Source organism: Hemiscyllium ocellatum, chromosome 3 (genome assembly GCF_020745735.1).
Source record: "Hemiscyllium ocellatum isolate sHemOce1 chromosome 3, sHemOce1.pat.X.cur, whole genome shotgun sequence".
Lineage (NCBI taxonomy): Eukaryota > Metazoa > Chordata > Chondrichthyes > Orectolobiformes > Hemiscylliidae > Hemiscyllium > Hemiscyllium ocellatum.
The window spans coordinates 6685386-6709849 of NC_083403.1; the positions used below are offsets into that span (position 1 = coordinate 6685386).

The following is a 24464-nucleotide window of genomic DNA, read 5'->3' on the forward strand; positions in this document are numbered from 1 at the left end:
AAAGTTAAGTCTGGAGTTGCTAGATCTGTTCCAAGTCTGGCTCATTGAACATGGTAAGTGTACCACACAATTGGGTGCCATGTGTTCTCAATGTGATGGCCAGACTTAGTCTCCATGAAACTGCGAGGTGGCCAATATGACCGGTCATGGTCAGGTGCATCTTTAACAGAGAGAATGAGGTCAAGCATTTTTTCCCCTCTTGCTGGACCCCTCATCACCTCCCATTGATCCAATCTAGCAGCTGCGTCCTTTAGGATCCAGCCAGCTCAATCAGTCATTCAAGTCATTCTTGGTGGGAGACAAGTCTGCTTGGCATTGTCAGTTATTCTTCCAAATGTTATGATCTGAAGATGCTGGCGTTGTTCAACATGAAGAAGTGGCAATTCATCAGCGAGAGAAGGGTGAGGAGGTACATGGTAATCAGTATGTGGGTTTCCTTGCCCATGTGTGATCATGCCATAAGATGCAGAGTCAATATTGAGGATTCCTTGGGTAGTTGCCCCTCAGCTGTATAACACTGTCACCATTGGGATGGGTCTGTCCTGCTAATAAGACAGGACATTTCTAGGAATAGTGATAGCGTTGTCAGGGACATTTTCTGTAAGGTATGATTTACTGAGGATAACTGTAGCAGGCTGTGTGACAGGTCTCCCAATTTTGCCACTAGCCCCCTTACGATAAGGAGGGCTTTGCAGGGTCAGCAGGGCTGTTTGCCATGGTCATTTCCAGTAGCTCAGTTGGTGCCAGGTGGACAATTCTGTTCCATTGCTGTTTTCCTTTCCAGCAGGTGACAAAAACGAATGACTTGCTAGGATCTTTCAGAAGCCAGTTAAAAGGTCAAGTCATATGCAGGCCAAACCAGATAAAGCTTCCCTCCCTAAAGTTTCAGGGTAATCAAATGAACTCCAAAGTCCAGATTTTTGTTGAAATCAAATCTCCTTTACTTTAGGAGGATTTGAACCTTGGTCTCTAGATTACTAATTCAGAGACAACACGACAAGGCAATCAATCTCCAAAATATAATACAGTGACTTTGAAGGTGAAGTAAAGGAGATAGCATGGAAAAGAAAAGAAGGAGAAGGATTCACTTGTCCCCAACAACGACGATGTATTTATCTGGATTTGCTGTGGGAGAGGTGGCCAGTCTCAGATAAGCACAAATAAAAATGTTAGGAAAATTGTAAAGAAATGTCAAGGGGTGACCAGATATTCATGAAATGGAGTTAGATTAACTGCCCTAAGTTATTTTTGAAGACACTTGGCAACCTCTGAGCAGCTGTAGTTTCGACTTTTCCAAAACCATAGCTAGTTGGAATTGGCCAATAGGTATTCTGATTCTTTTTCTCATTTAAGTTTTACAAGCAGTTAAAAAAGCCATAATTGTTATCTAGCCAAGTAGCAGGACAGCCAAAAGAGACTTGGAGATCCCAAACTAGTTTACAACCAGTTATTTACTTTTGGAATTATTGTTGTTAAAGTAGGAAACGTCAGTCAGTCAATTTGTACTCAGCAAGATCCCTGAACCAAATCAAAAAGTACTAACTGGATTTTTTTGTGATATTGTGTGAATAACCAATATTGATGCCCTGATCTTCAGAAAGTGCTATGGATCTTAAACATCTACTCAAGACTTGGATAATGTTCCACCAAAAGGATGTGTTCTCGAGCATGCAGAACTCCCTCAGCAACACACTAAAGTGCCAGTTTAGATGACAACCTTGTGGTGGTGGCGAAGAATTTAAAATTCAGGACTAGCAGGAATGTTGTCATTGAGGATTAGTTAACAACTGAAACATCAATAACAACAGCCTAAAAAAAACCTAATCTGTTCTCTCTACAATGTATACACAACAGACATCTGCAAACTGGCATACCATAATAACAGCCTCAGGGTAAATAGCTTCTGTAATGACATCCCGGTTGTGTGTGATGTACTCCACCATCTCGTTCAAACCTGCTCGCTTCACCTCTTTGTATTTGAGATCACTGAGGGGGTCAGAGACAAAATCGAAGAGGACGCAGCATTGTCGTAACTTTTGAACAAACAAATCTTCTCTCTCATGAGTCTGTGCATCTAGGAAGAAAATACAGAACTGTTTAAGTAATTTTGCATTTATCTGGCATAATCAATGAAAAGCATTCATCATCTGCTCAGAACACTTGCCTCCAAAATGATTCCAAATGTAGTCACTAAAGTTTCATTGAAGTGTAATGGCAGCACATGACATCTTCACATATGTACCTAAATGATGTGAAAAACATCCACACCTGTACAAAATAGCTTCATTAAAAAATGTAGACCTACACATCCAACAATTAGAAAGCATGAATTATCATGCACCTATATGCATAAAATATGAATGTACATCAAGCACAAATTGAAAAAGAAAAATTGAAAATCCAGAGATAATACAAGAATATCCTTCTAAACTCAGTTAAAAGAGAGAGATAACACTAAGCTATAATGTGAAGCATCAGCGTTGATTGGTCTGTCACCACAAGCAGAAGTGAATTATATATTATAAATAAATGTCATATCACATAAAACCACAGTGAACTTAACCAATTGTTCGTATTTGCTGTCAAAGCTCAAAAGTGATCTTGAGGTTATTTTAAGGAAAATGGAGTTTGTTAACAAGCTGCACCTGATATGACTTAATGACTTCACCAAAATGATCTTGGCCCCTCCCTATCCCTGGACCGAAACAGACAGGTTCAAGTTGCGCCAAAGTTGTGTAATGACATCTCACATAGATTCTTTACACAGCGGGTTGAGTGTTCATGGAATGCACTGCCAGTAGCAGTGGTGAACTCTCCTTCTTTATGGTCATTTAAGCGGGCATTGGATAGGCATTTGGAAGTTATTGGGCTAGTGTAGGTTAGGTAGGATTCGGTCGGCGCAACATCGAGGGCCGAAGGGCCTATACTGCGCTGTATCTTTCTATGTTCTATGTTCTATAAGGCGGATAAGAAAAATAGCTTAAAATGACCTAGGGCCCTTTCATGCCAGTGGTATGGTCCCTATGCCTGGATTGGAAGGCCCAAATTCAAGTCCCAACTGGGCTGGAAGTATATCTCATAATATCTAAACATGTTCACTTATTTCCTGGGGACCCTCTTGTGCTACAAGGTAGTATCCCATGGCCACTTTTCAAACAGTGCGCGCAATTCTGGTCTCCCTCAGAGAGGAAGAATGTTACATAGAACATGGAACATTACAGCACAACACAGGCCCTTCAGCCCTCAAAGTTGCGCTGACCTGTGGAACCAATCTGAAGCCCATCTAACCTAAACTATTTCCATGTTGTGAAGCTTGAAAGGGTTCAGAAAAGATTTACAAGAATGTTGCCAGGGTTGGAGGGTTTGAGCTACAGAGGGAGGCTGAATAGGCTGGGACTGTTTTCCCTGTTGAAGGTTGAAGTGTTGAAGGCTGAGGGGTGATCTTATAGAGATTTATAAGATCATGAGGGGCATGGATAGGGTAAATAGACAAAGTCTTTTCCATGGGGTGGGGGAGTCCAGAACGAGAGGGCATAGGTTTAAATTGAGAGGGGAAAGATTTAAAAGGAGCCGAAGGGGCAACCTTTTTACAAAGAGAGTGGCACATGTATGGAATGAACTGCCAGAGGAAACGCAGGAGGCTGGTACACTTACAACATTTAAAAGGCATCTGATTAGGAAGGGTTTAGAAGGATATTGGCCAAGTGGTGGCAAATGGGACTAGATTAATTTAGGATATCTGGTCAGCATGGATGAGTTAGACCAAAGAGTCTGTTTCCTTGCTGTACATCTCTGACTTCAAGATACCTGAGCTCAAGTTCCACCTACTCTGAGGTCTGCAATTCCATCTCTGTACAGGTTGATCAGACAAAAAAAGTTCGTACGATTTACTATTGTGGGCTGTTGTGGCGCTGTAATAGTATCTTGACCATTAAGCCAGGAGCCTGGTTGTGAGTCCAACCTGCTGCAGAGGTGTGCAGTAACATCTCTAATCAGGTGAAAAGAATAATATCTTAAAACTACCTACTTGGGTGCATGCATTTTCCATATTAGGAATGAGGAACAACACAGAAGAAACAACTACTAAATATTCTGTTTTGTGACCTAAGGAACATTTATAAAAGGATGTGAACACATTGGAGGGAGTGCAGAAGAGATTTGGGAGAATGTTTCGAGCAATGTGAAACTTTACTTATGACGACTGATTAAAGCCATTGGGATGATTTTCTTCAGAGGGTAGATGACTAAGAGGTGACTTAATAGAAGGGAGAATGGATTTTGCAATTTCTGGGATTTAGATGTTTTAGTAATAATAGAGAAGATGGTAAAAGAGGGGGAAGGTGTGGCATTATTAGTCAAGAACAGTATCACGGTGGCAGAAAGGACATTTGAGGACTCATCTAAAAAGGCTGAGTTAGAAACAGGAAAGAAGAGGCTACCCTGTTGGAGTTTTCTATCAGCTTCCAAATAGTTGCAGAGATGTAGAGGAAAGGATAGCAAAGATGATTCTGGATAGAAGCGAGTGTGACAGGATAGGTGTTATAGGGGACTTTAACTTTCCAAATATCGACTGGAAATACTATAGTTTGAGTACTTTAGATGGGTCAGTTTTTGTCCAATGTGCAGGAAGGCTTCCTGACACAAAATGTAGACAGGCTAACAAGGAATGAGGCCACATTGGATTTAGGACTGGGTAATGAACCCAGCCAGACTTGGAGGTAGGTGAATACCTTGGTGATAGTGACCAATATTGGGTTAGGTTTAGTTTAGTAATGGAAGGAGATATACTACAGGACAGGAGTTATAGTTAGGGGAGAGGCAATTATGATGCGATTAGGCAAGAGTTAGGATGCACAGGATGGAGAAGGAAACTGCAGGGGATGGGCACATTAGAAATGTGGAGTTTATTCAAGGAACAGCTACTGCTGGTAAATATGTACCTGCCAGGCAGGGAAGTATGGTCGAACAAGGGAGCTGTTGTTTACTAAAGAAGTTGCAGGTCTTGTCAAGAGGAAGGCGGTGGCTTGTGTTAGGACGAGATGTGAAGGCTCAGTTCAGATGCTTCAGAGTTACAAGCTAGCCAGGAAAGACCTAATGAGAGAGCTAAGAAGAGTCAGGTGGGGACATAAGCAGTTGTTGGCAGACAGGATCAAGGAAAACCCTAAGGCTTTCTAAAGGTATATCAAGAATGACAAGACTAAGATTAGGGCCAATCAAGGACAGGAATGGGAAGTTGTGCATGGAGTCTGATGAGATAGGACAAGTGCTAAATGAATATTTTTTGCCAGCATTCACACTGGGGAAAAAAAAATGTTGTTGAGGAGAATACTGAAATACAGGCTACTAGTTGAAATGGGATCGAGGTTCACAAGGAGGTCGTCGCAATTCTGGAAAAGTGTGAAAATAGATAAGTCCTCTGGACCAGATGGGATTTATCCCAGGATTCTCCCAAAAGCCAGGGAGGAGATTGCCCAGCCTTTGGCTTTGATCTTGATGTCATCATTGTCTACAGGAATAGTACCAGAAGACTGGAGGATAGCAAATGTTGTTCCCTTGTTCAAGAAGGTGAGCAGAGACAACCCTCGTAATTATAGACCAGTGAGCCTTCCTTCAGTTGTGGGCAAACTGTTGGAAAAGGTTACAAGAGATAGGATATATTAGCTAAAAAGGAATAAGTTGATTAATGATAGTCAACATGGTTTTATGAAGGGCAGGTTGTGCTTCACAAACCTTATTGAGTTCTTCAAGAAGGTCACCAAGCAGGTGGATGAGGGTAAAGCAATTGATGTGGTGGATATGGATTTCAGTAAGGCGTTTGAGAAGGTTCCCTATGATAGGTCATTGCACAAAATACGGAGGCATGGGAATGAGGGTGATTTACTGTTTTGGATCAGAAATTGGCGAGCTGAAAGATGACAGAGGGTGGTGGTTAATGGGAAATGTTCATCCTGGAGTTCAGTTACTGGTGATGTACCGCAAGTATCTGTTTTGGGGGTGTTGCGGTTTGTCATTTTTATAAATTACCTGGCTGAGGGTTTAGAAGGATGGATTGGTAAATATGCGGATGACAACTTGGTGGAGTTGTGGATAGTGCAGAAGGACATTGCAGGATACAGAGGGACATAGATAAACTGCAGAGCTGGGCTGAGAGGTGGAAAGTGGAGGTTAATGCTGAAAAATGTGAGGTGATTCACTTTGGTAGGAACAACTGTAAAAGAGTATTGGGCTCTTGGTAGGATTCTTAAAAATCACAACAGCAAGTTATAGTCCAACATGTTTATTTGGAAGACCTGTTGAACTATAATCTGGTGTTGTACGATTTTTAACATTGTACACCCCAGTCCAACACCAGCACCTCCAAATCAGGTAAGATTCTTGGCAGTGTAGATAGATAGAGATCTGTGTCCATGTACATAGATCCCAGAAAGTTGCCACCCTGGTTGATAGGGTTGTTAAGAAGCCAAACTGTTTGTTAGGTTTTATTGGTAGAGGGATGGAGTTTCAGAGCAACGAGGTCATGTCGCAGCTGGACAAAACTCTGGTGCAGCCGCACTTGGAGTATTGTGTACAGTTCTGGTCACTGCGTTATAGGAAGCATGTGGAAGCTTTGGAAAGAGGCAATTTACAAGGAAGTTGCCTGGTATGGAGGGAAGGTTTTATCAGGAAAGGTTGAGGGACTTGACCTGCTTTCATCGAGAGTTGACTTAAATCGAGGCATACAAGATAATCAGAGTTAAATAAGGCAGACAGTGAGAGCCTTTTTCCTCGGATATGATGGCTAGCACGAGGGGTCATAGCTTTAAATTGAGGGGTGATAGATGTCTGAGGTGGTTTCTTTACCCAGTCGTAGGAGCATGGAAAGCCCTGTCTCCAACAGTAGTAGACTCGCCAACTTTAAAGGGCATTTAAATTGTCATTGGATAAACATATCGATGAAAATGGAATAGTGCAGGATAGATAGTGATTCATACGAACTTTGCTGGAACCACTGTCCTGATGAATAGAATAACTAGAGGTCTCAAGAGAACTTCAAACGAATTGAAAGCTGTGGGGGAAGACAGAATATGCAAAAGTAGAAAATAGCAGTCAATAGGATCGAAATGGGAAAAACTAATGAAAAGGCAAAGTTAATAGCTCTTTACTTAGATGCGTGGAATATTCAGGACCAGTAAAATGAATGAATCATGCAAATACAAATTCATGGGCATGATCGTGTATCCAGTACAGAGACATGGTTACAAAGATCAGAACTGGGAAGTAAATATTCATGGATGTGTGACTTTTTGAAAAGACAGGCAGGAACATAAAAGGACGCTAAAGGGTTTGCAGACAGTGGGCTCACTGGGGTTCTGAAGGGTTACTGGATATGAAACATTAACTCTGCTCTCTGTCCACAGATGCTGCCAGACCCGCTAAATGTCTCCAGCAATTGGCCTTTGTTTATGATAAAGCAGAATTAGACCATTTCGATAACTGAGTTTGCTCTGCCATTTGATCACGGCTGCTATGTTTCTCAACCCCATTCTTCTGACTTCTCATGACCTCTGATCGACTTACTAATCAAGAACCTTAAAAAGGGCCTGACAAGGTGGATACGCAGAGATTATCCCCTTTGTGAAAGACTTTAGAACTATAGGGCATAAACTCAGTAATAGAGTAATGAACCTGTGAAATTCTTTACCCGAGAGGCTTGTTGATACTGCATTGTAAAGTATATTCAAGGTTGAGATAGACTGATTTTTAATCAATGGGGGAATCAAGGGTAATAGCAAAAAGGCAGGAAAATGGAGTAGAGGATTATCAGATCAGCTATGAACTCAGTGAGAGGATTCAATGGCTTTAATGGCCTTTTTTTTGCTCTTAAGTCTTCATATCTTATTAGCAGACTGTGAATTCCAGAATAAAAGGCTGAACATGGGAGACTAATTAAATATACACTTAAAATGTATTTTTTCTTAAAAAAGTACGATGGCATTGGCAGCAAATGGAAGATACTTCAAACATCCCACTAACACAAAAGAATACAGGGTAGGAATTCAGGACCAGTTGAGAAGCAGTATTAGACAAACTATTGGAGTTAAAAGCAGACAAGTCCCCAGGTTCAGTTTGTTTGCATTCTAGGATTCCAAACGTAGTAGCTGCAGACATAATGAATACATCAGTTATAATTTTCCAAAGCAAAACTTGGATTTGAGAGAAAAACTACCAGACGATGAGAAAAATCACCAAATGTGACACCCGTTTTCAAAAAAGTGGTGAGAGGAGAAAAGCTGGGAACTTTGGGCTAATTAGCTGAACATCTATTGTTGAAAAAAAATGTTGGAATCAATTATTATGGATCAACAACATTTGGAAAATCAATCTAATCAAGCAGAGTCAGCACAGCTTCATGAAAGGCAAAATTGTATCTGACTAATTTATGACATTTTTGAGCAAGTCTCAGCTAGGCTGGATAGAGGGAAATCAATAGATGAGCAGTATTTGGACTTCCCAAAGATATTTAACAGGCTCTCACATAAAAGGTTATGTCATAAGAGCCCATGGTGTTAGAGGCAGTATATGGGCAATAAACAGTGAGTGGGGATAAAAGTTCTTTTTCAGGTTGACAATCTGTGACCAGTCAGGTTCCACAGGGATCAGTGCTGGGAACACAACTGCTTCCAGTGAATATTAATAACTTGGAGAAAGGAAGCGAATTTATTGCAGCCAAATTTGCAAGTGGCAAAAATAGGTGGAAAGACTGGTTGCTGGAGTGATTAGAACAGTTTACAAAGGCACGATTTCGAGGTGTCAGAGTTGGAATGGGGTGTACCAAGTTAAAAATCATACAACACCAGGTTATAGTCCAACAGGTTTATTAGGAAGCACTAGCTTTCAGACCACTGCTCCTTCATCAGTTTACAAAGGGATATTGATAGATCAATCTCTACCATAAGTATATTCAAAAGACTGAGCTACCACAATCAACTATGGTAGATAATCCAAAGACGCACATTTCTGAGTTTAAATAAGAAACTCATTATCTCAGACCCAAGTGGCTTGGCTTTTCCCCTTATTTTTAATGTGCGCTCCCTGGCTCTAGATACATGATTTTAGTTTTGTCTAAATTTCATCAGTTCCTAATTGCCCTGAAAAAAGGTGGCAGTCAACTGTTTTCTCATAATGCTGCAATTCTTGGGATGAAGGGACATCCACAGTGCTGTTAGATTGTAAAGGTCAAGAGTAGAAGCAAGCCATTTGGCCCATCAAGACTGCCTTGCTTTTCAATCAGATCAGGGTTGATCTAATTATCCTCAAGTCCATTTTCCTGTCTTTTTTCCATATTCCTTAATTTCTTAGGAAGGGAGTCTCAGGATTTTGACCTAGCAGTGTAAGATTGACATCACAATTCCAACTCAGGACAGGTGGCTTCACTGGTGTTAGAAATAATATATCACCATGGATAGACTATGACCGAAATAATAGAAGACAGAGTTGGGATAATGGGGCCCTTTTTGAGAAGGCATCTTGAAACTAGTGGACTACAGGCATCAGTACAGGGGCCACGATTATTTAGAATAATATATTAACGACTTGGATGAGAACCACAAGGATGGTATCGCCAAGTTGTGGATAACAAATATAGTGGGAAGGCAAGTGTTCAGAAAGGCAGAGAGTCAGCAGATGGATATTGACACAAGTGAGTGGGCAAAAAACTTGGCAGGTGCAATACAACATGGGAAAGTTACGCACTTTGACAGGAAGAACAGAGGAGCTGAATATTACTGAAATGGTGAGAAAAAACTGTTCAAAGCTATATGAAATCCTCATGTATAAATGAGGAAAAGCAAGCACCGAAGTTCAGCAATGCAATCGGAAAAGCAAATGGCATGTTAACCTATACTTCAAAGGAAATGGAATATCAAAACAGGAAAGTCTTGTTAAAATTATACAAGACACCAGTCAGGCCTCTTGGAATACTGTAAGCAGATTTTATCTCCTTATCAAAACGTTATATTGGCATTCGATGCAGTCCAGGGAAGGGTTACAAGGGTGACCCTGGGAATGGAGGAATTTCCTTATAAAAATAGGTTGAGAGAGAGTGTTTCTTGAAATATACAGGATGCTTAAAGGCTTGATAAACTAGATGTCGAATGGTTGTCCCTTTGTGGAAGCGTCTCAAATCAGAGGGCACAATTTCAGAATAATCGCCTTTTGTGATAGAGATGAGGAGGAATTTTCTCAAAGTGGTCAGTGAATCTGTGGATTATCTTTAGAACTGCAGACAACAGTTAAGGTGGGTTAAGAATATTCAAGGCTGAGATAAATTTAACTGGTAAAGGAATCAAAGGGAAAAGCAAAGTGGAATTGAGGATTCAGATCAGCTGTGATCTCATTGAGTGGTGGAGCAGAGTCAAAATGGGCCAGATGTCCTACTTCTGCACCTGGATGAGTGGTGTAATCTTAGCTCCAGAACATCTCTGCAGGAGTTCCTCAGGGTAGTGTCCTAGGCCCAACCATCTTCAGCTGATTCATCAATGACCTTCCCTCCGTCGTAAGGTCAGAAGGTAGGGATGTTTGCCAATGATTGCACAACATTCAGCACCATTTATGACTCCTCAGATACTGAAGTGGTCTGGATCCAAATGGAAGAACATCTAGTCAATATCTTCACTTGGACTGACAAGTAGCAAGTAACAAATGTGCCAGAAAAATGCCAGGCTCTGCTCATCACCAATACAAGACAATCTAGCCACTGCCCCTTGACATTCAATAGTGTTACCATCACTGAATCCTGCAGTAACAACATCCTGGGAGTTATCATTGATCAGAAACTCATCTGGACTTGCCACACAAACAGTGGCTACAAGAGCAGGTCAGAGGCTATGAATACTGTGGTGAATAACTCACCTCCTGACTCCTGAAAGCCTGTCCATCATCTATTAGGAACAAGTCAGGAGTGTGATAGAATACTTCCCACTTACCTGGATGAGGGCAGTTCCAGCAACACAAGCTTAACACCATTGAGGAGAAAGTGAGGACTGCAGATGTTGGAGATCAGAGCTGAAAAATGTGTTGCGGGAAAAGCGCAGCAGGTCAAGCAACATCCACGGAGCAGGAGAATCGACATTTCGGGCATAAGCCCTTCTTCAGGAATGAGGAGGGTGTGCCAAGCTGGCCAAGATAAAAAAGGTAGGGAGGAATGACTTGGGGGAGGGGCGTCGGGAATGCGATGGGTGGAAGGAGGTTAAGGTGAGGGTGATAGGCTGGAGAAGGGGTGGGGGCGGAGAGGTCAGGAAGAAGATTGCAGGTCAAGAAGGCGGTGCTGAGTCCAAGGGTTGGGACTGAGATAAGGTGGGGGGAGGGAAAATGAGGAAGCTGGAGAAGTCTGCATTCATCCCTTGTGATTGATGGGTTCCTAGGTGGAAGATGAGGCGTTCTTCCTCGAGGCATCGTGTTGTCATGGTCTGGCGATGGAGGAGGCCAAGGACCTGCATGTCCTTGGCGGAGTGGGAGGGGGAGTTAAAGTGTGGTTGGGTTGATTGGTGTGGGTGTCCCAGAGGGGTTCTCTGAAACGTTCCGCAAGTAGGCGGCCTGTCTCCCAAATGTCAGGGAGGCCACATCAGGTGATGGAATAGATGATGTGTGTGGAGGTGCAGGTGAGTTTCTGACGGATTTGGAAGGATCCCTTGGGGCCTAGGAGGGAAGTGTGTGTGTGTGTGTGTGTGTGTGTGTGTGTGTGTGTGTGTGTGTATATGTGTGTGTGTATATGTGTGTGTGTGGGGGTGTGTGTGGGGGGGGGGGGGGGGGGGGGAAATGGGCACAAGTTTTGCATTTCTTGCGGTTGCAGGGGAAGGTGCCGGGAGTGGAGGTTGGGTTGGTGGGGGGTGTGGACTTGACAAGGGAGTCGCGGAGGGAGTGGTCTTTCTGGAACGCTGATAGGGGAGGGGAGGGAAATATATCCTTGGTGGTGGGGTCTGTTTGGAGATGGCAGAAATGACAAAGGATGATACGCTGTACATGGAGGTTGGTGGGGTGGTAGGTGAGGACCAGTGGGTTTCTGTCCTGGTGGCGATTGGAGGGGCGCGGTTCAAGGGCAGAGGAGCGGGAAGTGGAGGAGATGCGGTAGAGTCGTCTCAGCCTGCTCCTGCCCCACCGAACTCATCTCTACATACCTTGACAGTCCTGTCCCCCTTAGTCCAAGAACTCCCCACCTACGTTCGGGACACTACCCATGCCCTCCATCTCCTCCATGATTTTTGCTTCCCCGGCCCCTAATGCCTTGTCTTCACCATGGACGTCCAGTCCCCCTACACTTCCATCCCCCATCACGAAAGCTTCAAAGCCGTCCGCTTCTTCCCATCCCGCCGAACCAACCAGTACCCTTCCACCGACTGAACTGGTCCTCACTCTGAACAGCTTCTCTTTCCAATCCTCCAAACCAAAGGTGTAGCCATGGGACCTGCATGGGCCCCAGCTATGCCTGCCTCTTCGTCGGATATGTGCAACAGTCCATCTTCTGCAGCTACACTGGTACCAACCCACACCTTTTCTTCCGCTACATCGATGACTGTATCGGCCCTACCTCTTGCTCCCACGAGGAGGTTGAACAGTTCATCCACTTTACTAACATCTTCCACTCTGACCTCAAATTTACCTGGATCGTCTCAGACTCCTCCCTCCCCTTCCTAGACCTCTCCCTTTCTATCTCGGGCGATCGACTCAACACGGACATATACTATAAACCGACCGACTCCCACAGCTACCAAGACTACACCTCTTCCCCACCTGCCCCCTGTAAAAACACCGTCCCATATTCCCAATTCCTTCACCTCTGCCGCATCTGCTCCCAGAAGGACCAATTCCAATACCGAACAACCCAGATGGCCTCCTTCTTCAAAGACCGCAATTTCCCCTCAGGCGTCGTTGACGATGCTCTCCACTGCATCTCCTCCACTTCCCGCTCCTCCGCCCTTGAACCCCACTCCTCCAATCGCCACCAGGACAGAACCCCACGGGTCTTCACCTACCAGCCCACCAACCTCCAGATACATCGTATCATCCATCATCATTTCCGCCACGTCCAAACAGACCCCACCACCATGGATATAATTCCCTCCACTATCAGGGTTCCAGAAAGACCACTCCCTTCATGACTCCCTCTTCAGGTCCACACCCCCCCCCCCCCCCCACCAACCCAACCTCCACTCCCGGCACCTTCCCCTGCAACTGCAACCAATACAAAACTTGCGCCCACACCTCCCCCCTCACTTCCCTCCAAGGCCCCAAGGGATCTTTCCATATCCATCACAAATTCACCTGTACCTCCACACACATCATTTACGATGTGGCCTCCTCTACATTGGGGAGACAATCCGCCTACTTGCAGAACGTTTCAGAGAACACCTCTGTGACACCCGCACCAACCAACCCAACCGCCCCGTGGCTGAACACTTCAACTCCACCTCCCACTCCACCAAGGACATGCAGGTCCTTGGCCTCCTCCATTGCCAGACCATGGCAACATGACACTTGGAGGAAGAGCGCCTCATCTTCCTGACCTCTCCGCCCCCACCCCTTCTCCGGCCTATCCCCCTCACCTTAACCTCCTTCCACCTATCGCATGCCCAACGCCCCTCCCGCTCCACTGCGCTTTTCCAGCAACACATTTTTCACCATTGAGGAGAAAGCAGCGGACTTGATTGGCATTGCATCCACTCCCTCCACCACCCAGTAGGCACTGCTGCTACTTCCTACAAGATGCACTGCAAAAATCCCAAGATCCTCAGACAGCACCTTCCAAACCAATGAAGACTTCCACCTCGAAGAACATGGGCAGCATTGTGTATATTTGTGTGTATGTGTATGTGTATGTATGCATGTGTGTGTATGTGTACACACACACACACACACACACACACACACACAGACTTGGAAATATATTGCCATTCCTTCACGGTCACTTGATTAAAGTCCTGGAATTCCCTCCCTAATGACTTTGTGGGTCAACATTCAGCACGTGGACTGCAATGGTTCAAGGCGGCTCTCAGCACCACCACCTTCTCAAGAGCAACTAGGTACAGGCAATAAATGGCTAACCACTAATGCCCACATCCCACAAAAATGAATAGAAAAAAAATTACCCATGCCCAGAAGGCATAAGTTTATGTTGAAGACTAAATGGCTTAGGAGGAGATCTGAGAAAAATGTTTTTCTACCCTGAGGGCTGTAGATATTTAAATTGTGAATGCGCTGCCCGAGAGGGTAGGTCGAGGAGGTAGGTACACTCACTACATTTAAGCAGCATCTGGATGATCCCTTAAAATGCCAGCACACAATAGACTACAGACCAAACACAGATAAATAGCATTAGTGTAGTTTAGTGTTCTTGGTTGGCATAGACGAAAATGGGACATAGAAACAGGCCCTATATTAATATTCTGTGCCCTTCTCACTCACTATATCAACCTGCTCAAGAACCTCAGTCCCTCTTTCCAAATTTTGAATCAACACACTCCTTTGCTGAGTAACAACAGATAAGTAGTAATTTAACAACCAACCATTGTCCCTAATGGGCGCTACTCTTTCCCTGATTATTCTCCTCTGATTATATTCAGAGTATCTTGGGATTCACTCTAATCTTACCCAGTGTGTTTTTATCATGCAGTCTCTTTGGTCTCCTAGTTGCTTTAAGAGCTCCCTGCGCCTTTGTACTCTACTAGGGCCTTTGTTGACTTCCTCCCTCAGCCTGCAAAAAGCCTCTTTCCTTTCTTATCCAGACGTGAATATTTCTAGTCATCCAGGGTTCTCTGGGTTTTCTGCTCTTATCTTTCATCTTAAAGGGCTCACTCCATTTCCTTTTGAATATCTCATCATGGGTCTGTAGCTTTTCCCACAAGTAACTGTTCCCAGTCTACTTCAGCCAGATCTTGCCATACAGTATTTTAATAAAATCTGTCCTCCCTCAATCCAAAACAATTCTTTGCAGATTACCTTCTCCCTTGAGCATAAACTTAAATCATACTGTGTTGTGGTTGTTATCACTGAAATGCTCTCCCAATACCAGCTAGACCACCTCGCTGGCTTTGTTCCTCAAACAGATCAAACACTGCACCATTCCCCATTAGGCCTTCTGTGTTGATGTAAAAAGCTCTATTGAATACATTTCAAGAAATTCACCCCTTTACACTATGACTATGCTGATTAAAGTCAAAGAATCATTGTTATTCTTATCCACTTCAATGAACAGACTACATAGCTGCTCCTCAATTGCCTGCTGACTGTTTAGCAGTCTATAATACACTCCGAGCAGCTTTATTTGGCAACCTTTTCAAGATATCATCCCTCCTTATTGCAATAACTGACTCTTGAATTAACAATGAAGCAGCACCTCCTAGTATACTTCCTCATCTTGCTCAAAGATCCTATACCCTAGAATGTATAGTTGCCTGCCCAGGCCCTCCCTCAACCACATCTGACAGCAATCACAATTCCATGTGTCAATTCAAACCTTACTCATCTGTCTGACTAGTGCCTGGTATACTTGTATCAAAGTGTGCTTCCTAATTTTATACTTCATTTCCTTTGAAATAAGAAACAAAATTCTATTTTCCTTCCCATTCACATAATATTTAGCACCTGTACTCTTGCAGTCAAAGTGCATAATCTATTTCTCCACATTATACTCCATCTACCAGGATTTTGCCCACCTACATAACCTATATCCCTTCGTAAGCTTTTTGTGTTACTCTCATCATTTGCCCTCCAATCTATTTTGTATCATGCACAAACATGGCTATGGTACATTCACTTGCCTCAAAGTCATTAAATGTTTATTGCAAATAATTGTGGTGTCCAGTACTGATCCCTGTGGTAGTTCATTAGCTGCAAATACCCCTTTACCCAATTAGGTCTTCCACTGGTTAGCGAATAGATTATCCATTTCATATACTACCATGGGGTAGTATTTATTAAGTCACCTGGTGTGTTAGCTATTCAAACAGCTTCTGAAAAACCAAAATATTACCGCTTCCGCTTTATATATTCGGCTTGCTACCTCCTCAAAAAGAATTCTAGCAAATTTATCAGGCATGGAATTCCTTTTCATGAAAACATGTTGACTGTTTGATCACTCAAACAATACTGCTTACTCATTGATGCAGAACCACTTAAGTGAAATATGAAAAGCTGTGCCTCAAGTTTATTTGATGGCTTTAAAGGGCTGAGTTGAAGGTAGAGGAGAGGAGAGAGAAAAGCCTGCAGGAGCAAGACAAATCAGTGGGTCAAATAAGTGCTCAGCAATAGGTACTAGCTGACAGAATTTTACAATAAAGAGTTGCTCTCTTTGGAATGAACAAGCATTTAATAGAAAACAGACACTAAATGTGAAGTCATCCATTTTGGTAGGAATAATAGTGAAAAGGACTTAATCGAACAGTAAAAAAAATTGCAGCATGCTGCTTTGTAGAGGGACCGGAGTGTCCTTGTGCATGAATCACAGAAGGTTGGTTTGCAAGTACAACAGGTAATTAAGATGACAAATGGAATTTTGTCCTTTCTTGGTAAAGGGATTGAGTTTAAAAGCAGGGAGGTTATGATACAGCTGTACAGTGTGCTAGTGAGGCCACACCTGGAGTACTGCATGCAGCTTTGGTCTCCTTACTTAAGGACATACTGGCACTGGATGGGGCGCAGAGAAGATTTACTTGGTTGATTCAAGAGTTGAAATGGTTGTTTTATGAGGAGAGAGAGTAGATGGGATTATATTCATTGGAATTTAGAAGAATGAGGGCGGATCTTACAGGAACAAAATTATGAAGGGAATAGATGTGATAGAAGCAGGGAGGTTTCTTCCACTGGTGGGTGAAACTAGAACAAGACAGCATAGTCTCAAAATTAGGGGAGCAGATTTTAGACTGAATTGAGGAGGAACTTGTTCACCCAAAAAAAGGTTGTGAATCTGTGGAATGGCCTACCCAGTGAAATAGTTGAGGCTTCCTCATGGAATGCTTTTAAAGCTAAGATAGATAATTTCTTGAACAATAAAGGAATTAAAGGTTCATGGTGAGAGGGTGAGGAAGTGGAGCTGAGTCCAAGAAAAGATCAGCCACGGTCTTACTGAATGGCAGAGTGGACTCGAAGGTCCAGACAGCCGACGCCTGGTCCTTATGTCCTAATGAAAACAATTTGGTGTCAAAATCTGATACTCATGAAATACAGAAACAAATTCAAATATTACCAAAGCCCAGAAGGCAGTATACTCTGAAGATACAGTTCAATATTATTTCCCAGTTTTCAACCTTAAAAAGGAATTTTGAGTTTTCTATCACCAATGAGATTTTCCTCATTTCAACAGCACAGGGCTGCCATTATAACTTGATGACAAAACCATGAATTTTAGCAAATACCAAAGTAACAGATGCGTAGCAGCAATTACAAGCCATAATCTGGTTCTGGGAGTCAGACTGCTCTCAAATGCACAATTATCAGTCACACCAAAATGATTATTCCTTAATACCAAATGGTTTACCATCTCTTCATGTGAAGTAATGCAAGTATTTCTTTACAATATAAACTGAGAAACCCACACTGCTAAAACCACAGGCGGAACTCCATTGGATTGAAACTATAAACAGGTAGCAGGGAGATCATTTATATAAACTATTTGGATGAGCTTACAGTAAGCATAGTTAGTAAGTTTGCAAATGACACCAAAATTGGTGGCAAAGTAGACAGTGAAGAAGGTTATCTAAGATTGCGAAGGGATCTTGATCAAAGGACTGAGATGTGGAAAATGAGGAGTTTAATTTTGATAAATATGAGGTGTTGCATTTTGCTTTGATGAACAGAGCAGGATTGAACAGATTATTATAAGGCACAGGGGAGTATTGTACAATAGAGAGACCTAGGGTTCAGGTACATAAGTCATTGAAAATTGCATCACAGGCAGACAGGGTGGTAAAAGGTGGCTTTTGGCAGACTTGCCTTCACTGTTCAAAACAGAGTATAGGAGTTGAGATGACATGTGATTATGCAGGATGTTGGGGAGGCCAATTTTTGAGTACGGTGTACAGTTGCGGTGGCCCTGCCAAAGGATGGAGATCATTAAGTTGGAGAGGGTGGAGAAAATATTTACAAAGATGTTACTGGGACTGGAGGGCTTGAGTTATAAAGGAGAAGTTGGAGACAGGCTGGGACATTTTTCACTGGAAGGTAGGAGGCGGAGGGTGACCTTATAGAGGTTTATAAAATCATGAGGGGCATAGACAAAGTGAATAGCCAGGAACACATACATCCAATCAAACACGAAGAGAAACCAAGACTGATTGTTGAGTGATGCTACATTAGAATCCAAGGTGTACTGCATGAAAATCAAAGTTAACTAGTTAGTATGTGAGAGTTTCTCGAAAAGGATGAGCCAATAATGAGATTCCATACTGAACATAATTTCATAAAATCTCTACAGCGCAGATAAGAGGCCATTAGGCCCATCAAGTCTGCACCAACCCTCCGAAGGGCACATCACGCAGACCCACTCTACTTTTACCATAGTTAATCCACATAGCTACACATCCCTGGTGACTGCAGGGCAATTTTGTATGGGCAACCCACCAAATCAGCAAATCATCAGACTGTGGGAGGACACCACAGCATCCGACAGAAACCCACGCAGACAGACAGTTGGCCAAGGCCAGAATTAAGCCACAGTCCCTGGCAGTAAGGCAGCAGTGCTAACCAATTTACCAATGCAACTTACATGTTAGGGGAATAAAAGGAGAAATTTCACTAGAGCCCAAAGCATCATCGCACAGACATTGATGAATGAGTAAAGGTTAGAGCAGACAGAAGATCATCCAACCAGGGATAGCGAGGCATAATTTGAAAATCTGTTTCGCAAACACACAAAAAGCAACTTCACACAAAAGGGGAAGTGCTGCATTATTTCCCATAAAAATGTGGTGACTTCTGTAAGACACATACAATTTTCAGAAGATTGACTTTCTTTTCTTTCAAAAGGACATCAAGAGGTATCGCAAAAGGCAGGAGAAATGGTATTTAGCAACTAAATAGTGAAATATGCTGAAGGGGTTGAACGATGAGCTGCTGTTTTAAACCTACTATAATCAACAATAACCAGCAATTAGTAAAATTAGACAATTGCCTCAAATCTTCTGATAATACTTGAACTGTTCAATCTTTATGGAACTGCATAGGAGTGTTTTTTTTAAACTGAAAAATCAAACACACTGTCAAAGCTCTACAACTTGGGAAAATAGTGTAATCTCAAGACCCAAGCTAAAATTCTCTCATAAGAACAAGGAGCAGGAGTAGGCCACCTGGTCCTTCAAGCCCGCTCTGCCATTCAATAAGATCATGGCTGATCTTTTTATTGATTCAGCTCCACTTACCCACCCTCTCAGTGTCTCCCTTAATTCCTTTATTGTTCAAAAAAAAATCTTGGCTTTAAAACCATTTACTGAAGTAGCATCAACTATTTCACTGGGCAAGGAATTCAATAGATTCACAACCCTCTGAGTGAGAAAGTTCCTTCTCAATTGAATTCTAAAATCAGCTCCCCCTAATATTGATGCTATATCCTCTTGTCCTAAGATACCTACCAGTGGAAACATCCTCTCTATTTCTATCTTATAAAATCGTGAAGGGAATAGATATGTTTCTATAAGATCTTCCCTCATTCTAGATTCCAATGAATATAATCCCAGTCTACTCAGTCAATCCTCAACTCTTTCAACTCTACAATCAACCTTGTGAACTTCCTCTGCACACCCTCTCGCACCAGTATATCATCTCTCAAATAAGGACAGCAAAACTGCACGCAGTACTCCAGGTGTGGCCTCACCAGCACACTGTATAGCTGCAACATAACCACCTTGCTTTCAAGCTCAATCCCTTTAACAATGAAGGACAAAAATTCCATTTGCCTTCCTAATTACGTTTTGTACCGCAGACCAACCCTCTGATTCATGCACAAAGACACCCAGACCCCTCTGCATAGTAGCATGCTGCAACTTTTTAACTATTCAAGTAATAATCCTTTTTACTGTTACTCCTACCAAAATGGATAACTTCACATTTAGTAACATTGTACTCCATCTGCCAGACCTTTGCCCACTCAAAGTATCTGTGTTGTTCTGTAAAGTTTCACAGTTCTCTGCACACTTTGCTCTCCCACTCAACGTGGTGTTATCTGCAAACTTTGACACACTACATACGGTCCCCAACTCCAAATCATCTTTACAAATTTTGAATAATTGCAGTCCCCACACTGACCCCAGAGGCACACCACTAGTTACTAATTGCTCTTCTGGTTGGCACTCATTTATCCCATCTTGGTTTCCTGTTGGTCAACCAATCCTCTATCCATGCTAATACTTTACTCCTAATGCTATATATCTATGTCTTATGCAGTAGCCTCTTGTGTGGCACCTTGTCGAAGACCTTTTGGAAATCTAGGTACACCACATCCACTGGGTCCCCGTTGTCCACCTTGCTCGAAACATCTTCATAGAATTCCAAATGATTAGTTAAGCATGACCTGCCCTTCATGAACCCATGCTGCATCTACCCAACAGGACAATTTCTGTCCCGAAGCCTTGTTATTTCTTCCTCGATCATAGACTCGAGCATCTTCCCCACGACAGAGCTTAGACTAACTGGTCTATAATTCCCCATCTTTTGTCTACCTCCCGTTTTAAACAGTGGCATCATATTTGCTGTTTTCCAATCTGCTGGAACGGCCCAGAGTCCAGCGAATTTTGGAAAAATTACAAGTGCACTTGCTATTTCTCCCACCTTCTCTTTTAGTACCCCGGGATGCATTCCATCAGGGCCAGGAGACTGGTCTACCCAGAGCTCCCTTAGCTTGCCCAACACAACCTCTCCCGTAATAATGATTGCTTCCAGATCCTCACCTACCTTTGGCATGTTAGTCATGTCCTCCACTGTGAAGACAGACACAATGCCTCAGCGATTTCATATCTAAATCCCTCTTCTCATCAATGTTTACTTTGGCCACTTTTTTCCGTTTTATATATTCATAGAAACTTTTGTTACCTGTCTGTATATTCTGTGCTAGTTTTTTCTCATGTTCTATTTACTTTTCTTTATAGGTCTTTTTATGGTTTTGTCGACCTTTAAAACTTTCCCAATTTTGTAGTCTCCTGCTGATCTTGGCCAGTGTGTATGCCTTCTCTTTAAATTTAATAGCCTCCCTTATTTCCTGACACCAATGGCAGATTACCCCTTTTCCTCAAGTCCTTCCTTTTCACTAGTACATGCTTTTGCTGAGCACTTTGAAAATTTGCTTTGACAGTCCTCCACTACTAGTCAACTGTCCCACCAAAAAAAAATCATTGTTTCCTGTCTAGTTTAGTCAAGTCCTCCCTCATCCTGTTGTCGTCTCCCTCGTTTAAGTACAGGACCCAGATTTCGGATTTTATCTTCACACTGTCCATGTGTATTCTATACTCAACCATACTGTGATTACTTCTTCCAAGAAGATGCCAAACTACGAGGTCATTAACTATTCCTGTCTCATTACACAGGACCACAGAGGATAGCTTGCTCTCGTCAGTTCCATTACATACTGTTCAAGAAAACTATCACAGATACACTTCTTGAACTCTTCGTCAAGGCTACCCTGACCGAGCTGGTTTGACCAATCGACAAAAAGGTTAAAAGCCCCCATGATAATTGCTATACTATTATTATAGGCATTAGTTATTTCTTTGTTTACTGCCCGCCACAATGTGAAGTTATTTTTTGGTGGCCTATGGACTACGGCTCATCACTGACATTTTCTTCTCAGAATTTCTAATTTTCACACAAATGGATTCAGCCTTATTCTCCACAGAATTGATATCATCTCTGAGCAATGCCCTGATGTTGTCCTTGACTATCATAGCTACACCAGCTCCCTTACCTTGCTAGTTTTCATACCCTTATAATTTCCAACATCTCTAATAAGATCTCCTGAGTTATCCTTCATAGAACACAACAGCACAGTACAGGCCCTTCAGCCCTCAATGTTGTGCCAGCCTATGGAACAAATCTGAAGCCCACCTAATCTACACTATTCCATTTTCATCCATATGTTTATCCAATGACCATTTAAATGCCCTTGAAGTTGGGGAGTGTATTACTGTTGCAGGTAATATGTCTCACACCCCTCCTACTCTCTGAGTAAAGAAATTACCTCTCACATCTGTCCTAGATCTATTACCCCTCAATTTAAAGCTATGTTTCCTCAGGCTAGCCATCACCATCTGAAGAAAAAGGCTCATCACCCACCCAGTCCAACCTTTGGATTATCTTATAAGTCTCAATTAAGTCACCTCTTAACCTTCTTCTTTCTAACGAAAACACCCTAAAATCCCTCAACCTTGCCTCATAAGATGCTCCCTCCAGACCAGGCAACACCCTGGTAAACATCCTTCCTATAATGCAGTGGCCAGAACTGTATGCAATACTCAAAGTGCTGCCGCACCAGAGTTTTGTACACCAGAGCTGCAGCACGACCTTGTGGCTGCGAAACTCAATCCCTCTATCAATGAAAGCACACCATCCACCTTCAAAACAACCCTATTAATCTGGGTAGCAACTTTCAGGGATCGATGTACATGGACATCAAGATCACTGCTCATCTACACTACCAAGAATCCTACCATGAGCCCAGTACTCTTTACCCCTGTTGCTCCTTCCAAAGCGGATCACCTCACACTTCTCCGCATTAAACTCCATTTGCCACCTCTCAGCCCAGTTGTGCAGCTTATTTATGTCCCTCTGTAACCCGCAACAACCTTTGGCACTCTCCACAACTCCACCGACTTGAGTGTCATCCACACAAATTTACTAATCCATCTTTCTACGCTCTCATCCAGGTCATTTATAAAAATGACCAACAGCAGTGGCCCCAAAACAGATCCTTGTAGTACACCACTAGTAACTGAATCCAGGATAAACATTTCCCATCAATCACCACCTTCTTTCAGCTAGCCAATTTCTGATTCAAACTGCTAAATCACCCTCAATCCCATGCCTCCATATTTTGTGCATAACCTACCGTGGGAAACCTTATAAAATGCCTTACTGAAATCCATATACACCACATCAAGCGCTTTACCTTCATCCAACTGCTTGGTCACGTTCTCAAAGAACTCAATAAGGTTTGTGAGGTATGACCTAGCCTTCATAAAACCACTTGACCATCCATAAGACCATAAGGCATAGGAGTGGAAGGCCATTTGGCCCAGTGAATGGCGGAGTGGACTCAATCATGGCTGATGGGCATTTCACCTCCACTCAGACTCCTCCCTCCCCTTCCTAGACCTCTCCATTTCTATCTCGGGCGATCGACTCAACACGGACATATACTATAAATCGACCGACTCCCACAGCTACCAAGACTACACCTCTTCCCACCCTGCCCCCTGTAAAAACACCATCCCATATTCCCAATTCCTTCGTCTCCATCGCATCTGCTCCCAGGAGGACCAGTTCCAACACCGCACAGCCCAGATGGCCTCCTTCTTCAAGGACCGCAGATTCCCCCCAGACGTGATCGACGATGCCCTCCACCGCATCTCCTCCACTTCCCGCTCCTCCGCCCTTGAGCCCCGCTCCTCCAACCGCCACCAAGACAGAACCCCACTGGTTCTCACCTACCACCCCACCAACCTCTGTATACAACGTATCGTCCGCCGTCATTTCCACCACTTCCAAATGGACCCCACCACCAGGGATATATTTCCCTCCCCTCCCCTATCAGCGTTTCGCAAAGACCACTCCCTTCGTGACTCCCTCGTCAGGTCCACACCCCCCACCAACCCAACCTCCACTCCCGGCACCTTCCCCTGCAACCGCAGGAAATGTAAAACTTGCGCCCACACCACCTCCTTCACTTCCCTCCAAGGCCCCAAGGGATCCTTCCATATCCGCCACAAGTTCACCTGTACCTCCACACACATCATCTATTGCATCCGCTGCACCCGATGTGGCCTCCTCTATATTGGGGAGACGGGCCGCTTACTTGCAGAACGCTTCAGAGAACACCTCTGGGATGCCCGGACCAACCAACCCAACCACCCCGTGGCTCAACACTTTAACTCTCCCTCCCACTCCACCGAGGACATGCAGGTCCTTGGACTCCTCCACCGGCAGAACATCACAAGATGGCTGGAGGAGGAGCGCCTCATCTTCCGCCTGGGAACCCTCCAACCACAAGGCATGAACTCGGATTTCTCCAGTTTCCTCATTTCCCCTCCCCCCACCTTGTCTCAGTTGGTTCCCTCAACTCAGCACCACCATCCTAACCTGCAATCTTCTTCCTGACCTCTCCGCCCCCACCCCACTCCGGCCTATCACCCTCACCTTGACCTCCTTCCACCTATCACATCTCCATCACCCCTCCCCCAAGTCCCTCCTCCCTACCTTTTATCTTAGCCTGCTTGGCACACTCTCCTCAT

General features: G+C 43.5%; 1 protein-coding gene across 1 annotated transcript in view; it reads right to left on the reverse strand.

Annotated features, from left to right (window-relative positions):
- Positions 1-24464, reverse strand: part of ppp2r5d (protein phosphatase 2, regulatory subunit B', delta) — a 165258-nt gene that overhangs the window by 104315 nt on the left and 36479 nt on the right. Inside the window, exon 4 of the mRNA XM_060848039.1 lies at positions 1875-2074. Within this exon, the coding sequence (XP_060704022.1) occupies positions 1875-2074 (200 nt within the window). The remainder of the gene's footprint in view (positions 1-1874; positions 2075-24464) is intronic.